Here is a 22,685-nt window from a genome sequence, read left to right on the forward strand (position 1 = left end):
CATTGAACTTTCAGGAGCTTTTTCACATTTGTTTTGTATCCTAAACTTGTATGTTTTGACTGTTGTAAGCACCTTTGTTATAATAAGATTACTTAGATTTTATCCCTAATGCAGGCAATCTGCCCAAACCTGGCCATGTCCGGTGTTTCTTAGTATCTGTCATCTTTTATTTACTCTTTATTCAGTATTTATATTAAAATAATTTTCAAGTGACAGTTTAGCAGATATTTACATTTAAACAATTCGATTGGCTTTATCTTTACATTTCTAATCCTTATTCTTGGCCACTATTCACCTTGTTTTCTTCATGTTTGTATGGTTGCTTAGCCTCTAATTTTTCAGTCCTGAAGGGAGACTTCTTTGACACATTGCCTTGTTCATAGATTACTCGGGTTCAGAATGAATGCCTGATCCACTTGCTTTAATATTCTCTAATCTTACCTGATTCTGCCTGCATCTTGACAGCTTTCGCCTTCGCTAGTTCCAAAGCAGTGACCCAGCGCTGCCTCTCAACCTCCGAGTTGGCTTTCAGGTGATATGTCTGAGCTCCTCCATTGGAGATGATAAAGTTGCACGAGTCTTCCACAGTTATATTAGCTGTCGCCAGGTTGATTGTTCCTCGGCAAGTATGGCGCATCTCAGCCTTTGATCTGTAATAAAACAAAAAGGGGAAGAGATGCAGAGGGTGGCATAGTGAAAGGGTAACAATCCACATCATTTAGCTTCATCTTCCCAACCACAAATCTCACAACTAGATCTTTCAGTATTTTTTGTCTTAAAACTAAGGATATTGGAGAAATTACTTACCTGATAATTTTGTTTTCCTTAGTGTAGACAGATGGTATTGTGCTCTTCTGCCAGCAGATGGGAGACTGAGTCAGATTTCAAAGCTGACGTCACTCTAGATATACCCCTGCAGTAATCTCAGCTCTTCAGTATTCTCTTCAAAAAGCCATTGTGGATATATCTTTGCTTAAATAACTTGAACTTGATTAAACTGGTTCAAATAATTTCCAAACTGGAAACCACAAGTGCACTCAACCACTTGACTCCGACACCGGACAACTGTGGGTGTCTTGAACTAGGGGTAGGCCACAGCTTACCCATATTTGCTTCGTCTCGAGGTTTGCTATCTGAGGTTCTCCTTTTCTGGGGCAGCCGTGGGCGGAATGCTGAGTCCATCCATCTACACTAAGGAAAACAAAATTATCAGGTAAGTAATTTCTCCATTTGCTAGCGTGTAGCCAGATGGACTCAGGATCAGTGGAATGTACAAAAGTTATTCCTGGACAGAGCGGGAGGCTGCCCATGGCCCACTTAGTACTGCCCTTGCGAAGGCTGCGTCTTGTCAGGCTTGAACAACCAGGCAGTAGAACCTGGAGAAGTTGTGTTTGGAGGACCAAGTTGCCACCCAACAGATCTCGGCGGGCAACAGCAGCTTGGTTTCTGCCCAAGAAACTGCTTGCCCTCATAGAATGAGCCTTAATCTGTAGTAGTAAGGGCTTTCCTGCCTCTATGTAGGCTGCCTTGATTACTTTCTTGATCCAGCAGGATATGGTCACCCGTCAGGCCGCTTCTCCTTATTTCTTCCCGCTGTGAAGAACAAACAAGCGATCCGTTTTGCACACCAGTTCCGATCTTTCAAGGTACCGCTTTAGGAGTCTGCCGACATTTAGATGGCGAAGGTGGTGTGAGTCCTTATGTTCATCCGGAGATGGTAGTGAGATGGTTTGGTTCAAGTGAAACTCGGAAACCACTTTCGGTAGGAAAGAGGGGACGGTGCGCAGCTGTATGGTTCCAGGCGTGAACCTAAGGAACGGTTCCCGACAGGATAGTGCCTGTAGTTCGGAGATGCGACAAGGTGAACATATTGCCACCAAGAATACAGTCTTCAATGTTAAAAGGCATAGTGACAGACCATGTGTTGGTCTGAAGAAAACCCCAGCTAGATGGTCTAATACTAGATTGAGATTCCATAGAGGCATCGGCCACTTTAGGGGTGGTCGGAGTTGTTTAACCCCTTTCAGGAAGCGGGACAAATCCGGATGGGTTGATAGCTGGATACCATCCACTTCGGCTCTGAAGCAGGACAGTGCGGCTACTTGGACCTTGAGGGAGTTGAGACACAACCCCTTCCTCATACCATCCTGTAGGAACTCCAGAATTATGTGAATCTTGGCTGTCCGTGGGAGTATCCCACTGTCCTCGCACCAGGCTTCGAATACTCTCCAGATCCGTATGTAAGACAGGGATGTGGAGAATTTGCGCACTCTGAGCAGGATGCCAATCATGGCCTTTGAGTAACTGCGCTTCTTCACGCAAGTCCTCTCAAGGGCCAGACCGTAAGAGAGAATAGAGACAGATCTTCGTGGAGAATCGTGCTCTGCCGGAGAAGGTCTCTGTGTGGGACCACTAGTAGAACTAAACCCCTGTGATGTTCTATCTTGCGGATGACCTTGCCCAGTAGCGGCCTTGGAGGGAAGGCGTACAGTAAGTCTTCCGCTGGCCAAGTCTGGACGAGAACGTCGATCCCTTGGGAGTGTGGTTCTCGTCTGCGGCTGAAGAACCTGGGAACTTGGGCACTGAGACAGGTGGCCAGTAGATCCATGGCTGGGAGGCCCCAGCGATTTACTAATCAGTTGGAAAACTGTGGTCCAGCGTCCATTCTCCCAGGTCCAGGGTCTCTCTGCTGAGGAAGTCTGCTGAGACATTGTCTTTTCCTGCGATGTGGGAGGCCGAAATCCCTTGTAGGTTTATCTCCGCCCATGCCATTAGAGGGTCTATTTCCAGAGACACCTGTGGCTCCTGGTTCCTCCCTGGCAGTTAATGTAAGCCACTGTCGTAGCATTGTCCAACATTACTCGAATCGCTTTGCCTTGGAGTCTGTGGCTGAATTGCAGGCACGCTAGTCTGACTGCTTGAGCTTCCAAGCAGTTTATGTTACATTCTGCCTCTTCCTTGTTCCATTGTCCCTGGGCCGTCAGTTCCTGACAGTGGGCTCCCCATCCTCGCAAGCTCACATCCGTGGTGAGCAAGGTCCAGTTCGGTGGGGATAGGCTTACTCCTCTGCTTAGATGGTCTTCCTGTTGCCACCATAGGAGCTGAGAACGTACCTCTGCTGGTAGTTGGAGCAAATTGAGTAGTCCTGGGACAGTGGATTCCCTCGTGACAATAAGGAGTGCTGGAGCAGTCGCATATGGGCCTTTGTCCATGGGATGACCTTCAGGGTTGATGCCATGAGGCCAAGGACTTAAAGATAGTCCCATACCTTGGGGCGTGCATTGCTTATCAATCGTTGTAATTGTTCCATCGGTTTCCTTCTCCTCAGAGGAGGGAGGAAGACTTTGTTCTGCTTGGTGTCAAAACGGGCCCCCAGGTACTCTAGAGATTGAGAGGGTTGCAGACTGCTCTTGCTCATGACCCAACCGAGTTCCTGCAGTAGGCTCATGACTCTGCTGGTCACCTGCCGGCTCTCTTCTGAAGACTTTGCCCTGATCAGCCAGTCGTCCAGGTAAGGGTGTACCAAGATCCCTTCCTTCCTCAGTGTTGCCGCCACAACCACCATAATTTTGGAGAATGTTCTGGGGACAGTTGCTAGGCCGAAAGGCAGCACCCGGAACTGGTAATGGTAACACGGTATCGCAAAGTGTAGAATACGCTGGTAGTTCTGATGGACTGGAATGTGAAGGTAGGCTTCGGAGAGGACCAGGGAGGTTATTTATTTTATTTATTTATTTAAATACTTTTCTATACCGAAGATCATGTACAGGTACATATCGGTTCGGTTTACATTGAACCAACAGTTGGAAATTACATCAAACAATAAGAACATAATTTAACTAAACCTTGTACAGCAAACAATAAGAACATAATTAACAAAATTGTACTAGAGTAGAACTGTAGTTGAACAAGCATAACGAGTGGAATATAGGGAATATCGAAAAGGGAAAAACATGATAATCAGCACAGGGAGTACATTATAGAGGTTACGGGGAGGTTAGAGGTTTAGAGGTTTTACGGGGAGGTATAGAGGTTAGAAAGTCTCCCGGTTGTACTGCCATTATGATGGATCGAAGAGTCTCCATGCGGAAGTGTAGTATCCACAGTTGCTGGTTGACGTTCATGAGATCTAAATTGGGCCGAAATGATCCTTCCTTCCTGGGAACGATAAAATAGATGGAATAGCGCCCCTTATTTTGCTGGGGCATGGGAACCGGAGTTATTGCCTTCAGACTGAGTAGTCTTGTTAGAGTGGATTCCACTGCCATTCTCTTGGTGTGGGAGTGACAGGGTGACAGCATAAATTTGTCTCGAGGGATGCTGCGGAACTCCAGAGTAACCTTCTCGAATGATATTTAGTACCCATTTGTCCACGTTATCTACCATCTCCTCTTCCTGTGGATGGGTCGGCCCATTCTCATTGTGGAGTACAGCTGGAGCCTCCTCTCTTGGTCTGTCGGTTCCGAATGGGCTGGGACCTTCTGGAGGGCCGAGGTGCCTGGAACTGCGAGTTCCTGTAGTCTAAAGCAGTGGTTCTCAACCTTTTTTCGGCCGGGACACACCTGGCAGATGGTTCTCACATGCGTGACATACTGAACATGTGACCGTCACGGGACAAAATGTAAATATACATTCTGCATCCTCAGGAACCACGTTGACCCCCAAAAATGGGTGCAGAGCAGAACTAGGGCATTACCCGTACAGCTCACCATACAAAAAAGATATTCTGGATCTGATGACATCTCAGTAAAAGCAAAACAAACTCTCTTTACTGGCAGGCACAATACCCCTCCTTATGAAAAGACAGTAATTTACCACTACAAATATTTACCACCCTCCTATTGGGAAAACAGAGCAAGCCAAGCTGCTATAGATACCCACTTAGAAATAATTGTAAAACTATACTAATAAATGTTACAAAACAGCTGATGAACAGAATAACATCCAACAATTAAAAACTCATAAAAATTAATAAAAATTGTCTAAATATCAAAATATTTCAAAACAGCAGACACATCACACAATACCCAATAATTAAAATGGCAGTCAATCAAGAAAAATAAACTTAAAAAGCTGCCTTTACTTACCCTCTCCAGCAACTCTCCTACTCCTTTCCCTTGCAGACCAATAGCACTCACTAGAAGCAGCAGTGGCTGCTGAAGCTATGTCCTCACAGTCCTCTTCCTTAAGGCCCACAACCAGTGACAACCAGTCTCTGTCTCACACAGACCAGTAACCTCCCTAACTAGTATCTCTTCCTCACACACACATAACCAGTCACCTCCCTGACCAGTCTTTGTCTCAAACACACAAAACACACCAGTCACCTTCCTGACCAGTCTCTCTCAATCACACACATGCTCTGTCACTTACATACAATCTCACACATATTCTGTCACTTACAACCACACACACTGTCACTCATGCACCCATTGTACCACACACACACTGCCACTCATGCACCCATTGTACCACACACACACTGCCACTCATGCACCCATTGTACCACACACACAAGCTCTCACTCATGCACCCAGGCACCCATTCTACCACACGCACACAAAGCTGCCACTCACGCACTCAGGCACCCATTCTACAACAGGCACACAAGCTCTCACTCATGCAACCAGGCATGCATTCCAACACAAACACACACACACACACACACACACAGCTGCCACTCATGCACCCATTCTACCACAGGCACACAATCTCTCACTCATGCACCCAGGCACCCATTCTACCACACTCACACACAAGCTCTCACTCATGCACCCATTCTACCACAGGCACACAAGCTCTCACTCATGCACCCATTCTACCACAGGCACACAAGCTCTCACTCATGCACCCATTCTACCACAGGCACACAAGCTCTCACTCATGCACCCATTCTACCACAGGCACACAATCTCTCACTCATGCACCCATTCTACCACAGGCACACAATCTCTCACTCATGCACCCATTCTACCACAGGCACACAATCTCTCACTCATGCACCCATTCTACCACAGGCACACAATCTCTCACTCATGCACCCATTCTACCACAGGCACACAATCTCTCACTCATGCACCCATTCTACCACAGGCACACAATCTCTCACTCATGCACCCATTCTACCACAGGCACACAATCTCTCACTCATGCACCCATTCTACCACAGGCACACAATCTCTCACTCATGCACCCTTTCTACCACAGGCACACAATCTCACATGGAGCTTCTTCTCGTTGTTTGGCCCCATAAGCCTGGCCTCCACTTCTCAGCTGCCTCTGGCCTGACCTCTCATGGTGCACAGGGTCTCTCAGTCTTCAGCCGCCGGCAATGGTGCACAGCATCTCTACGTTCTTCGGCCACGCTGACGTCGGCGCGCAGCGTCTCTTCATTCTTCGGCCCCGCTGGCCTCGGCTTGCAGCGTCTCTTCTTTCTTCGGCCCCGCTGGCGTCGGGGCGCAGGTCTCTTGATTTTTCGGCCCCGCTGACGTCGGAGCACAGGTCTCTTGATTTTTTGGCCTCGCTGGCGTCGGAGCGCAGGTTTCTCCACTCTTCAGCCACCGCCGGCGGCGCGTGTCTCTTCATTCTTTGACCCCGCTGGCGTCAGCGCGCAGGTCTCTTCATTTTTCGGCCCTGCTAGCGTCGGGGCGCAGGTCTCTCCGCTCTTCAGCCGCCGGCAGTGGCGCGCAGCGTCCTTTCTTTCTTCGGTCCCGCCGGCCAGGCCTCCAGCGGTGGCACGCGCAGCATCTCTCCATTCTTCAGCCCCGCCCCTGGGGAGAAGGGAACCACAAGAAGGGCAGTGGAACACCGGGAGCCGCGACACACCTGCCGGTGCTTGGCGACACACCGGTTGAGAACCACTGGTCTAAAGCACTGCGAGCCTCTACCCTTGGTTCTTCTTGGGGAGGGATGCTGAGATCTTTTACTCCTATCTTCCAGTAGCTGAGGCACTGAGGATTCGCCCCATTTGCTAACTTCTCCAATTCGCTTCCGAACAAGAGATCCTTTACAGGGCATTGTTCTGAGATTCGCTTTAGATGTCGCGTCCGCAGACCAATTCCATAGCCATAGTTGCCTTCTGGCTGCTACTATTGAGGCAACGCCCCTGGCTGAGGTACGCACCAGGTCTGAGCTTGTGTCCGTCAGGAAGGTTGCTGCAGGTTCCACTGTATCACCAGTATACGTTCTGGAGTTATTTGCCTCTCTCTCGAGGAGCAAGCAAGAACATGCCACCAGTGCGCAGCAGGAAGCAATTTGCAGTGTCATTGCTGTTGCATTGAAGGCCTGCTTGAGGATGGATTAGCAGGAAGCAATTTGCAGTGTCATTGCTGTTGCATTGAAGGCCTGCTTGAGGATGGATTTCAATCGTCTATCCTGAGTATCTTTCAATGCAGCCCTTCCCCTCAACGGGAATCATTGTTCTCTTTGAGACGGCACAGATCATAGCGTCCACTTTCAGGAATCACAGATGTTCCTTGGTCGCTGGCTCGAAGATATAGGGCTTCCAAGACCCGACCCCCTTTGAAGCTGGCCTCCGGGGTAACCCACTCCAGGTCAATCAGCTCCTGGTTGGCTTCCATCATTGGAAAGTAGCATGAGGCCTTACACGAAGGGACACCAAGATGGGGTTCTTCTTTGGTTCCGCCATAGGGTCCGTGCCTGTAATACCCAGCGCCTTCAGAGTCTGGGAAACAAGGGCTGGTAATTTGTCCTTGTGGAAGAAGCAAAGCATGGTTCGGAATGGTTCAATCCCTGGATGGATTTCTCCTTCTTCCAGGGAGTCGCCCTCATTATCTGAGGTATCTGGGTCCCTGTCAGGGAAGTTCTTGATTAGGCAAGGCATGTCTCAAGGCATCCGAGCAGGGCCATGAAGATCTTATGCTTCCGGCAGGGGCTGAGCCCGGGGTGCAGCCGGGGCTGATTGCACCTGAACGAAGGCTTGCAGGCCTTGGAAAAATTCCAACCAGGAGAAGGTCCCTTGGTCCATGTTAATCCCAGGGGAAGTCGGAGTAGGGGCCCCAGAGGTGCCCTCCTGTGGAGAAACCATCTCTGAGATGCACAAATCCGGGGAGCTATCGTTGGTAGTAGTTCCAGACCCATCCCCTGGGAGTAAGGGACCAGGTTTTGGTTCCCCTGGGTTTCTTCATAATGTTGACACAGGCAGGACTCCAATTCAGGCTGCGCAAACAGAGTGCCTTCTGGCCTTCTTGGGCTCTGGTGCCATTGTGTTTGCACGTGTGCAGTTGTAAACGCAGCTGTGCATGTAGTTGTGCGCGTAGCGGTGCGCGCGTCTGTATTGGATGCGTATAAGGTAGGCACATCAGTCGCCCGGCCTGCCCCACGCGTACCGCCGGTGGAGAAGGGAAGATGGCGCAGACGACCGCCGTGCGTAAGATGGTGCCCCCCCCCCCCCGGCGCAAGAGTCCATGTGTGTGGACTCTTGCACCGGATCGGAGCCTAACCCAACCAAGGCTACTCAACCCAATCAGTGCTCCCGTTTAACCTCACCGGAAGAAGAATTCGGTACAGCAATCTGAGCTCTGGAGACCGGAGACCTGAATTTAAAGATTTTCTCTTACCTGGTCTCGGCGTTGCAGGGGGAGAGGGAATTACCTTCACCGCCGCGCTCTGTTCTGCACCCGCTGCCTTTCAGCCACACTGGGGGTTAAGTCCACACCAGGAACCGGCTACCAGACCAAGGCACACCTCTGAGGGATATCGAAGATCACCTCAGGAATTCTTGACTGGGGGAGGGACCCTTAGGTATCACCACAGGAGAGCGGTACTCTATCTTCTTTAAGGTAAATTTTGTTTCTTTGCTGTAATTCTTAACACTATCCTAGTGCATGGGATCTGCTAGGAGACAGAGAGATACTGAAGAGCTGAGGTTACTGCAGGGGTATATCTAGAGTGATGGCAGCTTTGAAATCTGACTCCGTCTCCCATCTGCTAGCAGAAGAGCACAATATCCACTGGTCCTGAGTCCATCTGGCTACACGCTAGGAAATATCACTGAGATACACAAGAATAGCTCCCCCAAATTAAGCATATAACATAGTAAACAATGGTAGTAAAAAACAATCCGGACCATCCAGTATGCCCAGTTATCCTGTCTACACTGTTAAGGATACATCCCAGCAGCCAGCCAAACTGTAACACCACCTGCAAGATGTCTCATTATCCATAACAGTTTTTTATCTTCTTTAGAATTCCATCATCCTGAACAGAAGGGAATACAGGATCGCTAAGTAGTTCCTTCCAGCACTCATCTTTCCCATGTCACAAGGCTCTATAATAATCTAAACAGCCAATAATACTAGCATGTCCACTGCACAAGCAGGGTATCCACAATAAATATGCATGAGCTATATTTGCATACAATGGGGACATCACATGCAAACATACCTCATGCATATTCATTGTCGATACTCTGAAAACCAGAATAACCATGGCACTCCAGAACCAAGCTGCCTACCCCTAGCCAGAAAGTTATACCATCACAGCCTATGAGACATCCCAGAAATGCCTGTGTTACAGCCAGGACTCTTAACTTGCCATATTAATTTCTTTGCCATACATTCTGCAGCCCAAGTGACCACTGTTGAATCAAACAAGTACTTAACTACAGGTCACTACGTCATACTGTCTGCTCGCTCCACTTTATCAGGCTGAGTCTGTAAAGTGCGTTTGGCCGTGCGCACTGTTTAACACAGGCTTGGCCGTGTGTTTGACAGGCATCTATTACCCCTTATATTGTATGGGGTTTAGCGCCTTGAAAACACGTTGTCAAACCCCCCTGAAAACTAATAGCACTCATCACATACAAATACATGTTGATGAGTCAGTCACCCGAGATTCAGAAAGTAAAATGTGCGGCCAACACGCACATTTTACATTCATAAATTAACCCTGCTCATCGGGATCGACTCCCAGATGGAGTAAAAGTGGATCATCTCAAAACCATGGTGGCCTCCATAGCTCACCTCAGAGACGTCCCGATTCTAAACATATGCAAAACAGCTACTTGGTCATCTCTGTATACTTTCACAACTCATTATTGCCTCCATCAACAAGCTAGATCAGATTTAGCAATGGGAGAGGCAACATTATGCTTCGCTACTCAAACACTCAAAGTGGTTTTGCTCACACTCCAATTCTCTCAACCTGTGTGGGTAACCTCATTGACACTCAGTTACAGGTGTGCTCCAGAAACCATTAGCTAGGGACTCCCAGAGAGCATGGTTAATTCACCCTGCTTACTGATGGGAAAAAAACAAGTCTGCTTAACGTAAACAGTGTTTCTGTAGATAGGATGTATTAGCCATGTGTTTCCACCCCCCTCTGTGGACAGGTCTTTGCCCATTCTATCTCTGCCTTGTATTTTTTCTCTGTTCGCTGCTCGTGTATGCTTTCTAATAACAGAAACATGGGATCGCCACATAGAGCTGTGCTCTGCGTGCTTGCATCTGTGGAGAGTTTTCCACTTCGGGCTGCCAGGGGGACGTCCCAGAGAGACAGCATAGCTAATTCAGCCTGCTTATCCACAGGGAAAAAGGGCTGTAAATTATTAAAATGAAAGGAATAAAAAGATGGATTGCACAACCTTTGACTTTTGCTAAGACACAGACCATTTTGAGTTTGGCGGGACACCAAGGGATGTTCCATCACTTTAACTGGAATTGCAACTTCCTCCATTGCTGGAGCTGAATAATCTGGGTTTGTGTGATTTACCCAAAAGGCATCCAATTTATGTGTATCAACTAAGTTTGGTTAGCCACTAATCAACAGAACCTAAACAAATATTAAATTCTGAGAGATAAAACATCTTGGATATCATCTGCATATAAACAGATTCTAAATGTTAAGGAGGGGGAACAAGTACTGTCCGCATGTGGACCCCAATAAGACAAGGCCTTAAGTTTAGAAAGCGTTTGACTAATTCCGCATAAGAATGATTATATATATATATATATATATATATATATATATATATATATATTTGAGATACGTTTCACTGTAAGAAATAAGTACCCCCTCTTATTTTCCTTCCGTTATCTGTAACCTGATGTGACATCACTGATCTAATGTCGGTATATAAAAATGTATAAATAAATTACTCAAATAAGATGTAAAAAACCAATCTAAACCAATCCTTGAGGCCTCTCTCATAAAGCCTATCAATAAGTAAACAATGATTATCATCAAAGGCTGCACTAGAGTAAATAAAATAGAGCATAGCCTTTCGCCCATCAATAAAGTTATTTCATTATTCAGAGCCACCAGTGCATATTCAATGCTAGAATTAATAACCTTTGCAACAAATGGTAGATTCGTTAGCCAATAATGAGCAACAGAAGGATGTAAGAGTCCTTTACAATAGGTCTAATTCTTTTTATTGATTTTTATATAACTCTGTACAAACAGTTTTAGACATACAGAGAAAACATTCTGATACATAATGATTACAGACAGGTTGAGTAAAGCTTGGATTGAGTAACAACTAGTATGGGGAAGTGGACTACATGCAAGTATATTAAAAAATAGTAGAATACCATGCACATACAAAAAGTAGGCCAATAAGCTTTACTTTGTAAAGGTTACTTCTGAATCTTTTAAAGCCATTTTAAGTCTTTTGAAACCTTATATCAAATTTCTGGAACCCTCCCCTAACTTCTGCAGTCATCACCAAAAAGAGGAGTCATATGGTAGAAAATGTCAATAAATACAAATGTCAAAACATAAGAACCTGCCATGCTGGGTCAGACTAAGGGTCCATCAAGCCCAGCATCCTGTTTCCAACAGAGGCCAAACCAGGCCCACAAGAACCTGGCAATTACCCAAACACTAAGAAGATCCCATGCTACTGATATAGTATACTTGGATCTTCGGAAGGCGTTTGACAAAGTTCCTCATGAGAGGCTTCTAGGAAAAGTAAAAAGTCATGGGATAGGTGGCGATGTCCTTTCATGGATTGCAAACTGCCTAAAAGACAGGAAACAGAGAGAAGGATTAAATGGACAATTTTCTCAGTGGAAGGGAGTGGACAGTGGAGTGCCTCAGGGATCTGTATTGGGACCCTTACTTATCAATATATTTATAAATGATCTGGAAAGAAATACGACGAGTGAGATAATCAAATTTGCAGATGACACAAAATTGTTCAGAGTAGTTAAATCACAAGCAGATTGTGATAAATTGCAGGAAGACCTTGTGAGAGTGGAAAATTGGGCATCCAAATGGCAGATGAAATTTAATGTGGATAAGTGCAAGGTGATGCATATAGGGAAAAATAACCCATGCTATAATTACACAATGTTGGGTTCCATATTAGGTGCTACAACCCAAGAAAGAGATCTAGGCGTCATAGTGGATAACACATTGAAATAGTCGGTTCAATGTGCTGCGGCAGTCAAAAAAGCAAACAGAATGCTGGGAATTATTAGAACGGGAATGGTGAATAAAACGGAAAACGTCATAATGTCTCTGTATCGCTCCACGGTGAGACCGCACCTTGAATACTGTGTACAATTCTGGTCGCCGCATCTCAAAAAAGATATAATTGCGATGGAGAAAGTACAGAGAATAGCGGCCAAAATGATAAAGGGGATGGAACAGCTCCCCTATGAGGAAAGACTAAAGAGGTTAGGACTTTTCAGCTTGGAGAAGAGACGACTGAGGGGGGATATGATAGAGGTGTTTAAAATCACGAGAGGTCTAGAACGGGTAGATGTGAATCGGTTATTTACTCTTTCGGATAGTAGAAAGACTAGGGGGCACTCCATGAAGTTAGCATGGGGCACATTTAAAACTAATCGGAGAAAGTTCTTTTTTACTCAACGCACAATTAAACTCTGAAATTTGTTGCCAGAGGATGTGGTTAGTGCAGTTAGTATAGCTGTGTTTAAAAAAGGATTGGATAAGTTCTTGGAGAAGTCCATTACCTGCTATTAAGTTCACCTAGAGAATAGCCACTGCCATTAGCAATGGTAACATGGAATAGACTTAGTTTTTGGGTACTTGCCAGGTTCTTGTGGCCTGGATTGGCCACTGTTGGAAGCAGGATGCTGGGCTTGATGGACCTTTGGTCTGACCCAGTATGGCATTTTCTTATGTTCTTAATTAGTAGCAGTGGTTATTCCCTAAGTAAACTTGATTAATAGCCGTTAATGGACTTCTCCTCCAAGAACTTATCCAAACCTTGTTTGAACCCAGCTACTCTAACTGCACTAACCACATCCTCTGGCAACAAATTCCAGAGCTTTATTGTGCGTTGAGTGAAAAAGAATTTTCTCCGATTAGTCTTAAATGTGCTACTTGCTAACTTCCTGGAATGCCCCCTAGTCCTTCTATTAATCGAAAGTGTAAATAACCGAATCACATCTACACGTTCAAGACCTCTCATGATCTTAAAGACCTCTATCATATCCTCCCCTTAGCTGTCTCTTCTCCAAGCTGAACAGCCCTAACCTCTTCAGCCTTTCCTCATAGGGGAGCTGTTCCATCCCTTTTATCATTTTGTTTGCCCTTCTCTATACCTTCTCCATCGCAGCTATATCTTTTTTGAGATGCGGCGACCAGAATTGTACACAGTATTCAAGGTGCAGTCCCACCATGGAGTGATATAGAGGCATTATGGCATTTTCCATTTCCTGCCTCATAATTCCTAACATTCTGTTTGCTTTTTTGACTGCCGCAGCACACTGAGCTGAAGATTTTAAAGTATTATCCACTATGATGCCTAGATCTTTTTCCTGGGTGGTAGCTCTTAATATGGAACCTAACCGTGTAACTACGGCAAGGGTTATTTTTCCCTGTATCCAACACCTTGCACTTGTCCACATTAAATTTCATCTGCCATTTGGATGCCCAATCTTCCAATCTTGCAAGGTCCTCCTGTAATGTATCACATTCTGCTTGTGATTTAACTACTATGAATAATTTTGTATTATCCGCAAATTTGATAACCTCACTTGTCGTATTCCTTTCCAGATCATTTATATGTATATATTGAAAAGCACCGGTCCAAGTACAGATCCCTGAGGCACTCCACTGTTTACCCTTTTCCACTGAGAAAACTGACCATTTAATCCTACTCTGTTTCCTGTCTTTTAACCAGTTTGTAATCCACGAAAAGACATCGCCTCCAATCCCATGACTTTTTAGTTTTCATTGAAGCCTCTCATGAGGGACTTTGTCAAACGCTATCTGAAAATCCAAATACACTACATCTACCAGTTCACCTTTATCCACATGTTTATTAACCCCTTCAAAAAAATGAAGCAGATGTTAGGCAAGACTTCCCTTGGTTAAATCCATGTTGACTGTGTTCCATTAAATCATGTCTTTCTATATGCTCTATGATTTTGATCTTGAGAATAGTTTCCACTATTTTTCCCAGCACTGAAGTCAGGCTCACTGGTCAATAGTTACCCAGATCGCCCCTGGAGCCTTTTTTAAATATTGGGGTTACATTTGGCACCCTCCAGTCTTCAGGTACAATGGATGATTTTAATGATAGGTTACAAATTTTAACTAATAGATCAGAAATTTCATTTTTTAATTCCTTCAGAACCCTAGGATGCATACCATCCGGTCCAGGTGATTTGCTACTCTTTAGTTTGTTAATCTGGCCTATTACATCTTCCAGGTTCACAGTGATTTTGTTCAATTCATCTGACTCATCACCCCTGAAAACCATCTCCGGAACTGGTATCTCCCCAACATTCTCATTAGTAAACACGGAAGCAAAGAATTCATTTAGTCTTTCTGCAATGGCCTTATCTTCCCTAAGAGCCCCTTTAACCCCTCGGTCATCTAAGATCCTTAAGGTCCTTGGATTATTATTAGAGCGTGAAATCATATTGGAAAAGGTTTTTTTAGCCAAAACAATAAATTTAAAATATTCTGTATTAGCACTCCACCACTGATCACGATCTTTCTGTAAACCAGAATTTTTTCCCACCACCTCTCTAAATGTCAACACTCTTTAAATCAGTTAACTTGTCTGAAAACCATAGAGATCTGCTGTTCTTATCCTTACATTCACCACAGAAGCTTCCTGCATCCCCGCTTTTAATAACTGATACCACATAGCCATCATATGGTTTATTTATGGTTTATTATACCGTCATTTTGGGCAGGTGTACATTCAATAAGGAAATACAATAAAATAGCAATAAAAGAATAATAACAGCTAAAATATCAAAAGTAGAACAAAATTAAATGTAGCTGTTAAAATTAGACTAAAATATTAAAATGTATATTCAATCTACTGGCAATTATGGAAGCACAAACTAAAAACACTAATTAGTAGATTCAAAAAGAAAAGACATACTGTTGGTTTAACCAGTCTCTGCATAGGTGCTTGTAAAAAGCCACATTTTTAAATCAGATTTAAATTTCTTGGGATCTGTTTGCAGCCATAATTGAGATGGCAATGTATTCCAAAACTTGGGGCCTGCAATAGAAATTGCCCTCTCTCATACTTCAGTGAGTCTTGCTGATTTAATTGTGGGAATCATTAATAGACCTTTGTTGGCAGATCTCAGATTTTTTTGTGGAATATGTAACTGGATTGCTGAATTAAGCCATTCTGTTTTATTTCCATAGATTATGTTATGCAGTATGCAATCCATTTTATATTGTATGCGTGATATTATGGGGGCCAATGTAAGGAAATTAAGATGGGGGTAATGTGATCACATTTTCTCACACCAGATAAAACCCTTGCAGCAGCGTTTTGTAACTTGAAGCGGCCTTATTGTGCTGTGAGGGAGACCATGCAATAGGGCATTACAGTAGTTGATGTTTGAAAAAATCAGGGATTGTAGAACAGTCCTAAAGTCTTTGGGCTCAAGTAGAGGTTTCAGTCTTCTGAAAGCGAGGAGTTTGAAATAGCCATCTTTTAGTTTAATGTGATGAGCTTTTTTAGTCCTAACTCAGAATCAACATTATCAGATCCAGCACTATCAAAATCTGAATTCACCATCTTCTCCAAAAATTCTCTAAATTTTATCAACTTTTCCCCAATTGTTTGATCCCTTAGTTCCTTTATTACCTTTAAAAGAAGACATGTTATAGCAAATATTAAACTAAGAATGATCAAACCAAGCTAATTTTTCAGATCCCAAAGACAACAAATTCTCATATCCGCAAGAAATTTGTGAGTCAAAAATAAGATCTAACATATGGCCAGCCCTTCATATGAGTCAGACCCTGAACAATTTCAATTACCTCCGAAATCTCCAATAAAGATAAAAACTATCTTAAAGCTTGAGGTTTCATCTGAATGGAAGTGAAAGTATCCTAATGTTATAAGATAACTATATTTGGCCACTTGAGTCAACAAAGCCCCAAGATTCTTCATAGCAAGTTGATGGAAGATCAGGAGGACAATATCAGAGAGAAAAAAACCGTAGGAGTAGAAAACTTAACTTCCTTAATAAACATTCACATCCTTTGACAGGGTCTGAAACTAATCTTTCAACTGGAAAAGATATTTATAAATAATCATCGCCACCCCCCCCCCCCCCATGTTTAACCACTCTTACAGAACATTAGATCATATCCCTTAGGGTAAATTTGAGAAACAAATCCCCCGATTCATACTAAGCGAGGTCTCTGTTATAAAAGCCAAACCCAAATTTTTCTCCTGAATTAAATCATGTATTTCCAACCAGCTTTATTCAAAGTACACAAATTAACTAAAACACCCCTCAATACACCCCCCTTTCTTACCATATTCACCTCTAACATTCAGATTAATATCTATAGGCTTTAGATATCTAAAAAGCCTATCAGCCTTAAACCTTGAAAACCTAAACCATACTTTCCCCTGCCCAAAATTACAGGAATATTTTTATCAAGCATATCTTGATATTTATTTTATTTATTTAAAAACTTTTCTATTCCGTCGCATAGTAGAGCACCATCACAACGGTTTACAGTTAGGCACAAATATGTGGTTTCTTGATATGCATATCCTCCCGCCAAAACAACCAGACATGTTACCTTAAGAGATGGAGTCCAGCGTTATGGACCTCCATCCCTCCCGATCTCAGACAGGAGCCCTGCCTCCCAACCTTTAGAAAGAGACTTAAGACTTGGCTGTGCAAGGAAAGCCTTCCCAGACTCAAACTAATGCCTTCACCTTCTACACATTTAAAACAAGCAGCTCATCTCCATCTCTTTGTACATAGTTTTAGCCGTTACTAATCTCTTCCTTTACTTCCTTCTTCTCCCAGTTCATCAGTCCTTGTTATTTGTAACTGCTTTTCCTGCACCATAGTTCCATTTTGATGTATTTATTGCACTCCTGTTTATATGTAAACCAGCATGATGTGATTTATCATGAATGCCGGTATATAAAAACCATAAATAAATAAAATAAATAAATATCTAAAACTCCCAAAGAGGCTCGCCTCTTGTGTGAGCCGCAGCAGCAGCTTGACTAGGCAGGTAAAGTCTCCAGGGTGGACAGGGCTTTCTGCACAGTGTCAGCTCAAGGGGAGGGGGGACTATGGAGCTTGAATATTCCAGGGCTCTCTCGCAGCATGCTGCTAACAAACAGCAGCAATTTCCCAGCACACAGCCCCAAGTACCAGCCTGTTCTCACAGCAGCAGCAGGTAAAGTCTCCAGGCGATGATGTGGCCTCAGGGTGGACAGGGCTTTCTGCACAGTGTCAGCTCAAGGGGAGGGGGGCTATGGAGCTTGAATATTCCAGGGCTCTCTCGCAGCATGCTGCTAACAAACAGCAGCAATTTCCCAGCACACAGCCCCAAGTACCAGCCTGTTCTCACAGCAGCAGCAGCAGCAGCAGGTAAAGTCTCCAGGCGATGATGTGGCCTCAGGGTGGACAGGGCTTTCTGCACAGTGTCAGCTCAAGGGGAGGGGGGCTATGGAGCTTGAATATTCCAGGGCTCTCTCGCAGCATGCTGCTAACAAACAGCAGCAATTTCCCAGCACACAGCCCCAAGTACCAGCCTGTTCTCACAGCAGCAGCAGCAGGTAAAGTCTCCAGGGTGGACAGGGCTTTCTGCACAGTGTCAGCTCAAGGGGAGGGGGGCTATGGAGCTTGAATATTCCAGGGCTCTCTCGCAGCATGCTGCTAACAAACAGCAGCAATTTCCCAGCACACAGCCCCAAGTACCAGCCTGTTCTCACAGCAGCAGCAGGTTAAGTCTCCAGGCGATGATGTGGCTTCAGGGTGGACAGGGCTGCATAACTACATAGTTACCCTTCTAGAATTTAGCCAGATAAAAAAGGGGTTTTATTATGGATGTTCCAGAGCGAGTACATCCAGCTAGCTTAGCTGGATATAGATTTGCATCCCCGCAGGTCTAAATTTATTCGGCAACCTTGTTGCCGGATAACTTGCTACTTAACCAGACATCTTTATCCCACTGAATACACAGGACAAGTTATCCAGCTAACTTTAGCAGGATAACTTGTCCACAAACTGTCCTACTAAATATGGACCTCCTAATATCCAATTCTATCAAATATCCATGGAGTGAATAATAGCTACTTCTACCCTTAACCTGTTTCCTATACTTATAAGTAAAAGTATAAGCAGGGGCACGCTTGAGCCAAACAAAACGTATCTCCATCTTTAAGCCATGATTCAGTAATAAAAACAAATGTTTGGTTTTTCTTATTGAATCACTATTAAATAAGTGATCAACAAATACTTAGTGACCCTAGAGCCAGAATTCAGAAGTCCACATTAAAAGAGAAAATGTATTTAATACTTTAGTTGCAAGGTTAGCATAAGATAGCAAAATAGGACCTAAATAGTTCTACTTTCAACTGTAAGAGAAAAGCAAATCACTATAACGACCTCTACCCCATGTAACAGATTCCAAAGTCGACTGTTAGAGCCCATTGCACTTACATTTTCACTATTCACCATAATAAAGCAAAAATGTCGCTATCAACTAACACAAAACATACCAATAAACAAATAAAGCTAATAGATTAATAGTCTACAAACTTGAAAATCCTTATACCAAGAAACTGGTGCTTGAAAAGGTGACTACTGGAGTACACCTTTAGGTGATGACCCGCAGGCAGTGGCCCATGTGTGCAGCTGTGCTAAATAATGCCAGCAGCTGAAGCCCAACATTAGGCGATCAAAGGGACGAAGCCTCCAGTCAGCAAAGAATCACACACAAGTCAGTACAAAACATCACCACCACTACCCCTCCCAAGGAAAAGTGTAGTGTGCAATACAGCTGAAGCGAGAGAGAGAGAGCTGGACTAGTAGAGAAATGGGAATGAGAGTAAGAAAGAGCAAGCACACAGTGGAGGAGTTAGCGCTGTGCAGCAAGAGATGATGAAGGGAGAAAGACTAGTGATGCAAGAGCAGGAGACTGGTGGAACGCAAGCAAGAAAAAGCATTGAGATGGTGCAAGAGAGAAAGCGACAGCTAGAGATGGCAAGGTAAGGGAGCGTGAGTGGTGGAGAGACAGTGAGATGGGTGGAGCAAGAGAGCTAGAACATGAGAAAGAAGGGTACCGTAGAAACAGAAGGGGTAATGAGCCTTAGTATATTAGATCCTAAAGGAGATGTGGTAGACCTCAGAGGGGATGACCCCTCCCCCACTCTAACTTCATGGGAATGATAGGAATGAGAAAGAAAGAGAGAGAGAGAGACAGGTACAATGCTGGGACAGAAGAGAGCCAGAGAAAATGGTGGGGTAGGAGGATATGGCAATAGTGCATGAAGCCTGATTTATTAAGCTTCCCTCCTTCCACCATAGATACAGAACAGGAAAGGAGCCTAAGCATATAGGGTCCCAAAGAAGCTGTAGCAGAGCTGAGTAAAGGGGGACCCTTCACTCTTCAGCTTGAAGAGGATGATGGAGATGAAAGAGAAAGCTGGGAGGGGAGGGAGAGGACATGGTACTATGCTTCCCTTCCTCTCCCATAGATACACAATAAGATAGGGGTTCCAAACGTTCAGGGAACACAGACCCCCAACACACACTTCTCTAATGTTTGCATGCCATAACCAAAGAAATAATGAGAGGCACTCCAGAATCACTCATGACGTATAAAACTGATCTAATCTGAATATGTAGGGAGGGCAATTTCCAAAGGAAATTAAGAATTGCCTTCATAATTGAAGGTTGAGGGTATTCCACCTTCCAATCCAACTCTAATGAGGAAAAGGAAGCAAGTTCAAAAACGTTCCAAGTTGGCAACTTGGTATGGCCTGACAGAAAATCAGTACCAGTACCTGCGCATCTGCAATTTCATTTTCAATGGCAAATTGTCTGCGGAATTTCCCTTTGAAAGCTCAGAGTAGCAGAGGAAAGTCAGCACTTCTGAGCTGTGCACTTTTCATCTGCTCTGAAGCAAATGAAAGTATGCATCAAGACTTCAAAATTAAATGTCTGCAGTACTTTTTCTCCTCCAACCGAAACCTGTTCCTTTTATACTCCGCATGCTGATCACAGCATAGTTCCTTTTACCCTCTGCAGCAGAGAATAGCAATTTTCAAAGGGCCTGTTTACCCACATAGAAAGTTTTGAAACTTACCCTGCCTAAAAACTGAGCCCTTTTTAGCCTGCTGTTTTATACTTTATTTTCTTTTATCATTCTTACAAAATCCAGAAAATGACAATCACAAAATAATTTAGATTTTATAAAAGCAAAATAGTAGCCTGTTTTTCAAAGGGAAGAAGGCTTCATGTTTATTTATTTATTTTTATTTTGGAGTTTCTTCTATACCGATAGCCGTTTGCACATCGTATCGGTTTACATACAACTAAGAACTGTTGGGCATGGCCCTTACATAGAACAAAAGGAAACAATGAAACAAAGCTACATGGGATAAGTATGTATAATATGTATATCTATCTTAGAGTCCCTTAAATAACTTAATGTTGTCTCATCCTCTCTCCTCCTTCAGCCCTGGAAATCATCTTTCCCTTCCTAGACTATGGTGGTCCTCTATCTCTATTCAACCTAATTCCAAGGGTCCTCTCCCCCCCCCCCTCCACTTAACCAGGTCAATCATGGATTCTTCTCCCCCTCGTTTTCCTCCATTTCTTCCTTCCTGTCACATTCCTTATTCTGTCTTTCCCCTCATACTGTCAACCCCAGTCCCATTCTTCCTTTGAGCCATTCTACTTAGTATTTTGCTACAGCTCTCTTCTCTTCCTTCTCTGTCACACTAGGTTATTCATCAATGTGATAACCCAGTTTTCCTCGGCTTTCCTCAGTGTGCAGCAGAGGCTGCAAAAGTTCTGTTAGCTGCAATCAGCCCTCTGCTCTCCATCTCCACTAAACTTGCGGCAGTGCAGTTTTAGCCTCCTAATGGGTGCCCAATAACCCTGATCTGTCCCTCCTCCTGATCTGCAGCAATGCATGGTGACATTTTCAGGGCCATAATAGGCCTCCACTCTCACACTCCTGGCCTGTGAGAGCAGCAGCCCACTCCTTTCTGGACGACCCCTGGGGATGGTCTTGTAGAACCCTGGGGGTATGGACTCCAGGTTGGGGGACCACCACCGTAGCACATTAGGTCCTAAAGGAGCTGCACCACACCTCTTGGCGGGATGGGTAACCTGCCTGCAGTCTTCAACTTCATAAGGATGAGGGAGCAGTCAGGAGGACCTTTGGCACTGGGCATTTAAAGGTAAGATTAAATTTAATTTTTTCATAGTTTTTCTTTTTAAAGAGAAATTCTACTATATTAGCTTTACTATTCACCCTCCAGGGATTTTGTCAAATTTAACCATATTATGATCACTATTGCCAAGCAGATCCTCTTGCACCAGATTCTGTGTTCAACTGAGAACTAGATCTATAGTCATATCCACCCCACACCCCTCATTGCTTACTTGCCCAGTTACTGCATGAAATAGTAATTTATATGATCTAGGAACTTTACTTGCCTGGTATGTACTGATTGGACATTTACTGCACAATATTGGAGTAATTGAAATCTACCACTATTAGTGAGTTGCCAATTTTATTAGCCTGTCCAAGCTCTAATAGCATTTTGCAGTCTGTTGCCTCACCCCTGGTTGGGCGAGTAGTACCGACTATATCCCCACTACTGTACTCTCACCCACACTTAGACTCTGTCTGTTTGGATACCAGAATATAGTTAGTTTCCTGCAGATATTTTATTCTGCTTGACTATGCGATTCTCACCACATAGTGCCAACCTGCCAGCCATTTGATTTGTCAACATAATTTCTATTCTGGTATCACAGTGTCCCACTGATTATCTTCCTTCCACCAGGGCGATATTATAAAGACTTAATACTTGAAAAGTATTAAAAATGTACAAGAAATAAAAACCTTCTTCTAATGGAAAGGAAATTGTTAAACTAGGAGTCATGATATAAAGCTCCAGGGAGATAGACTCAGGAACAATCAGGCCGATACAGTACAGTGCGCTCTGACGGAGCGCATTGTTAACTGGCGATTGGACACGTGTTTTCGACACGTTAGCTTTACCCCCTTACTCAGTAAGGGGTAATAACGTGTCGAAAACACGTGTTCAACCCTGCCCCCACCCGAACCTAATAGTGCCCACAACATGCAAATGCATGTTGATGGCCCCATTAGGTATTCTCGCATGATTCAGAAAGCAAAATGTGCAGCCAAGCCGCACATTTTACTTTAAGAAATTAGCGCCTACCCAAAGGTAGGCGTTAATTTCTCCGGGC

The 22,685-nt window shown here is 44.2% G+C and overlaps 1 protein-coding gene across 2 annotated transcripts in view; it reads right to left on the reverse strand.

Moving 5' to 3' along the window:
• The window catches only part of OSBP (oxysterol binding protein), a 201,378-nt gene that overhangs the window by 176,722 nt on the left and 1,971 nt on the right, over positions 1 to 22,685 (reverse strand). For both annotated transcript variants that reach the window (XM_029575088.1, XM_029575087.1), the window contains exon 2: positions 442 to 650. In XM_029575088.1, coding sequence (XP_029430948.1) covers positions 442 to 650 — 209 coding nt within the window. The remainder of the gene's footprint in view (positions 1 to 441; positions 651 to 22,685) is intronic.

Source organism: Rhinatrema bivittatum, chromosome 13 (genome assembly GCF_901001135.1).
Source record: "Rhinatrema bivittatum chromosome 13, aRhiBiv1.1, whole genome shotgun sequence".
NCBI lineage: Eukaryota > Metazoa > Chordata > Amphibia > Gymnophiona > Rhinatrematidae > Rhinatrema > Rhinatrema bivittatum.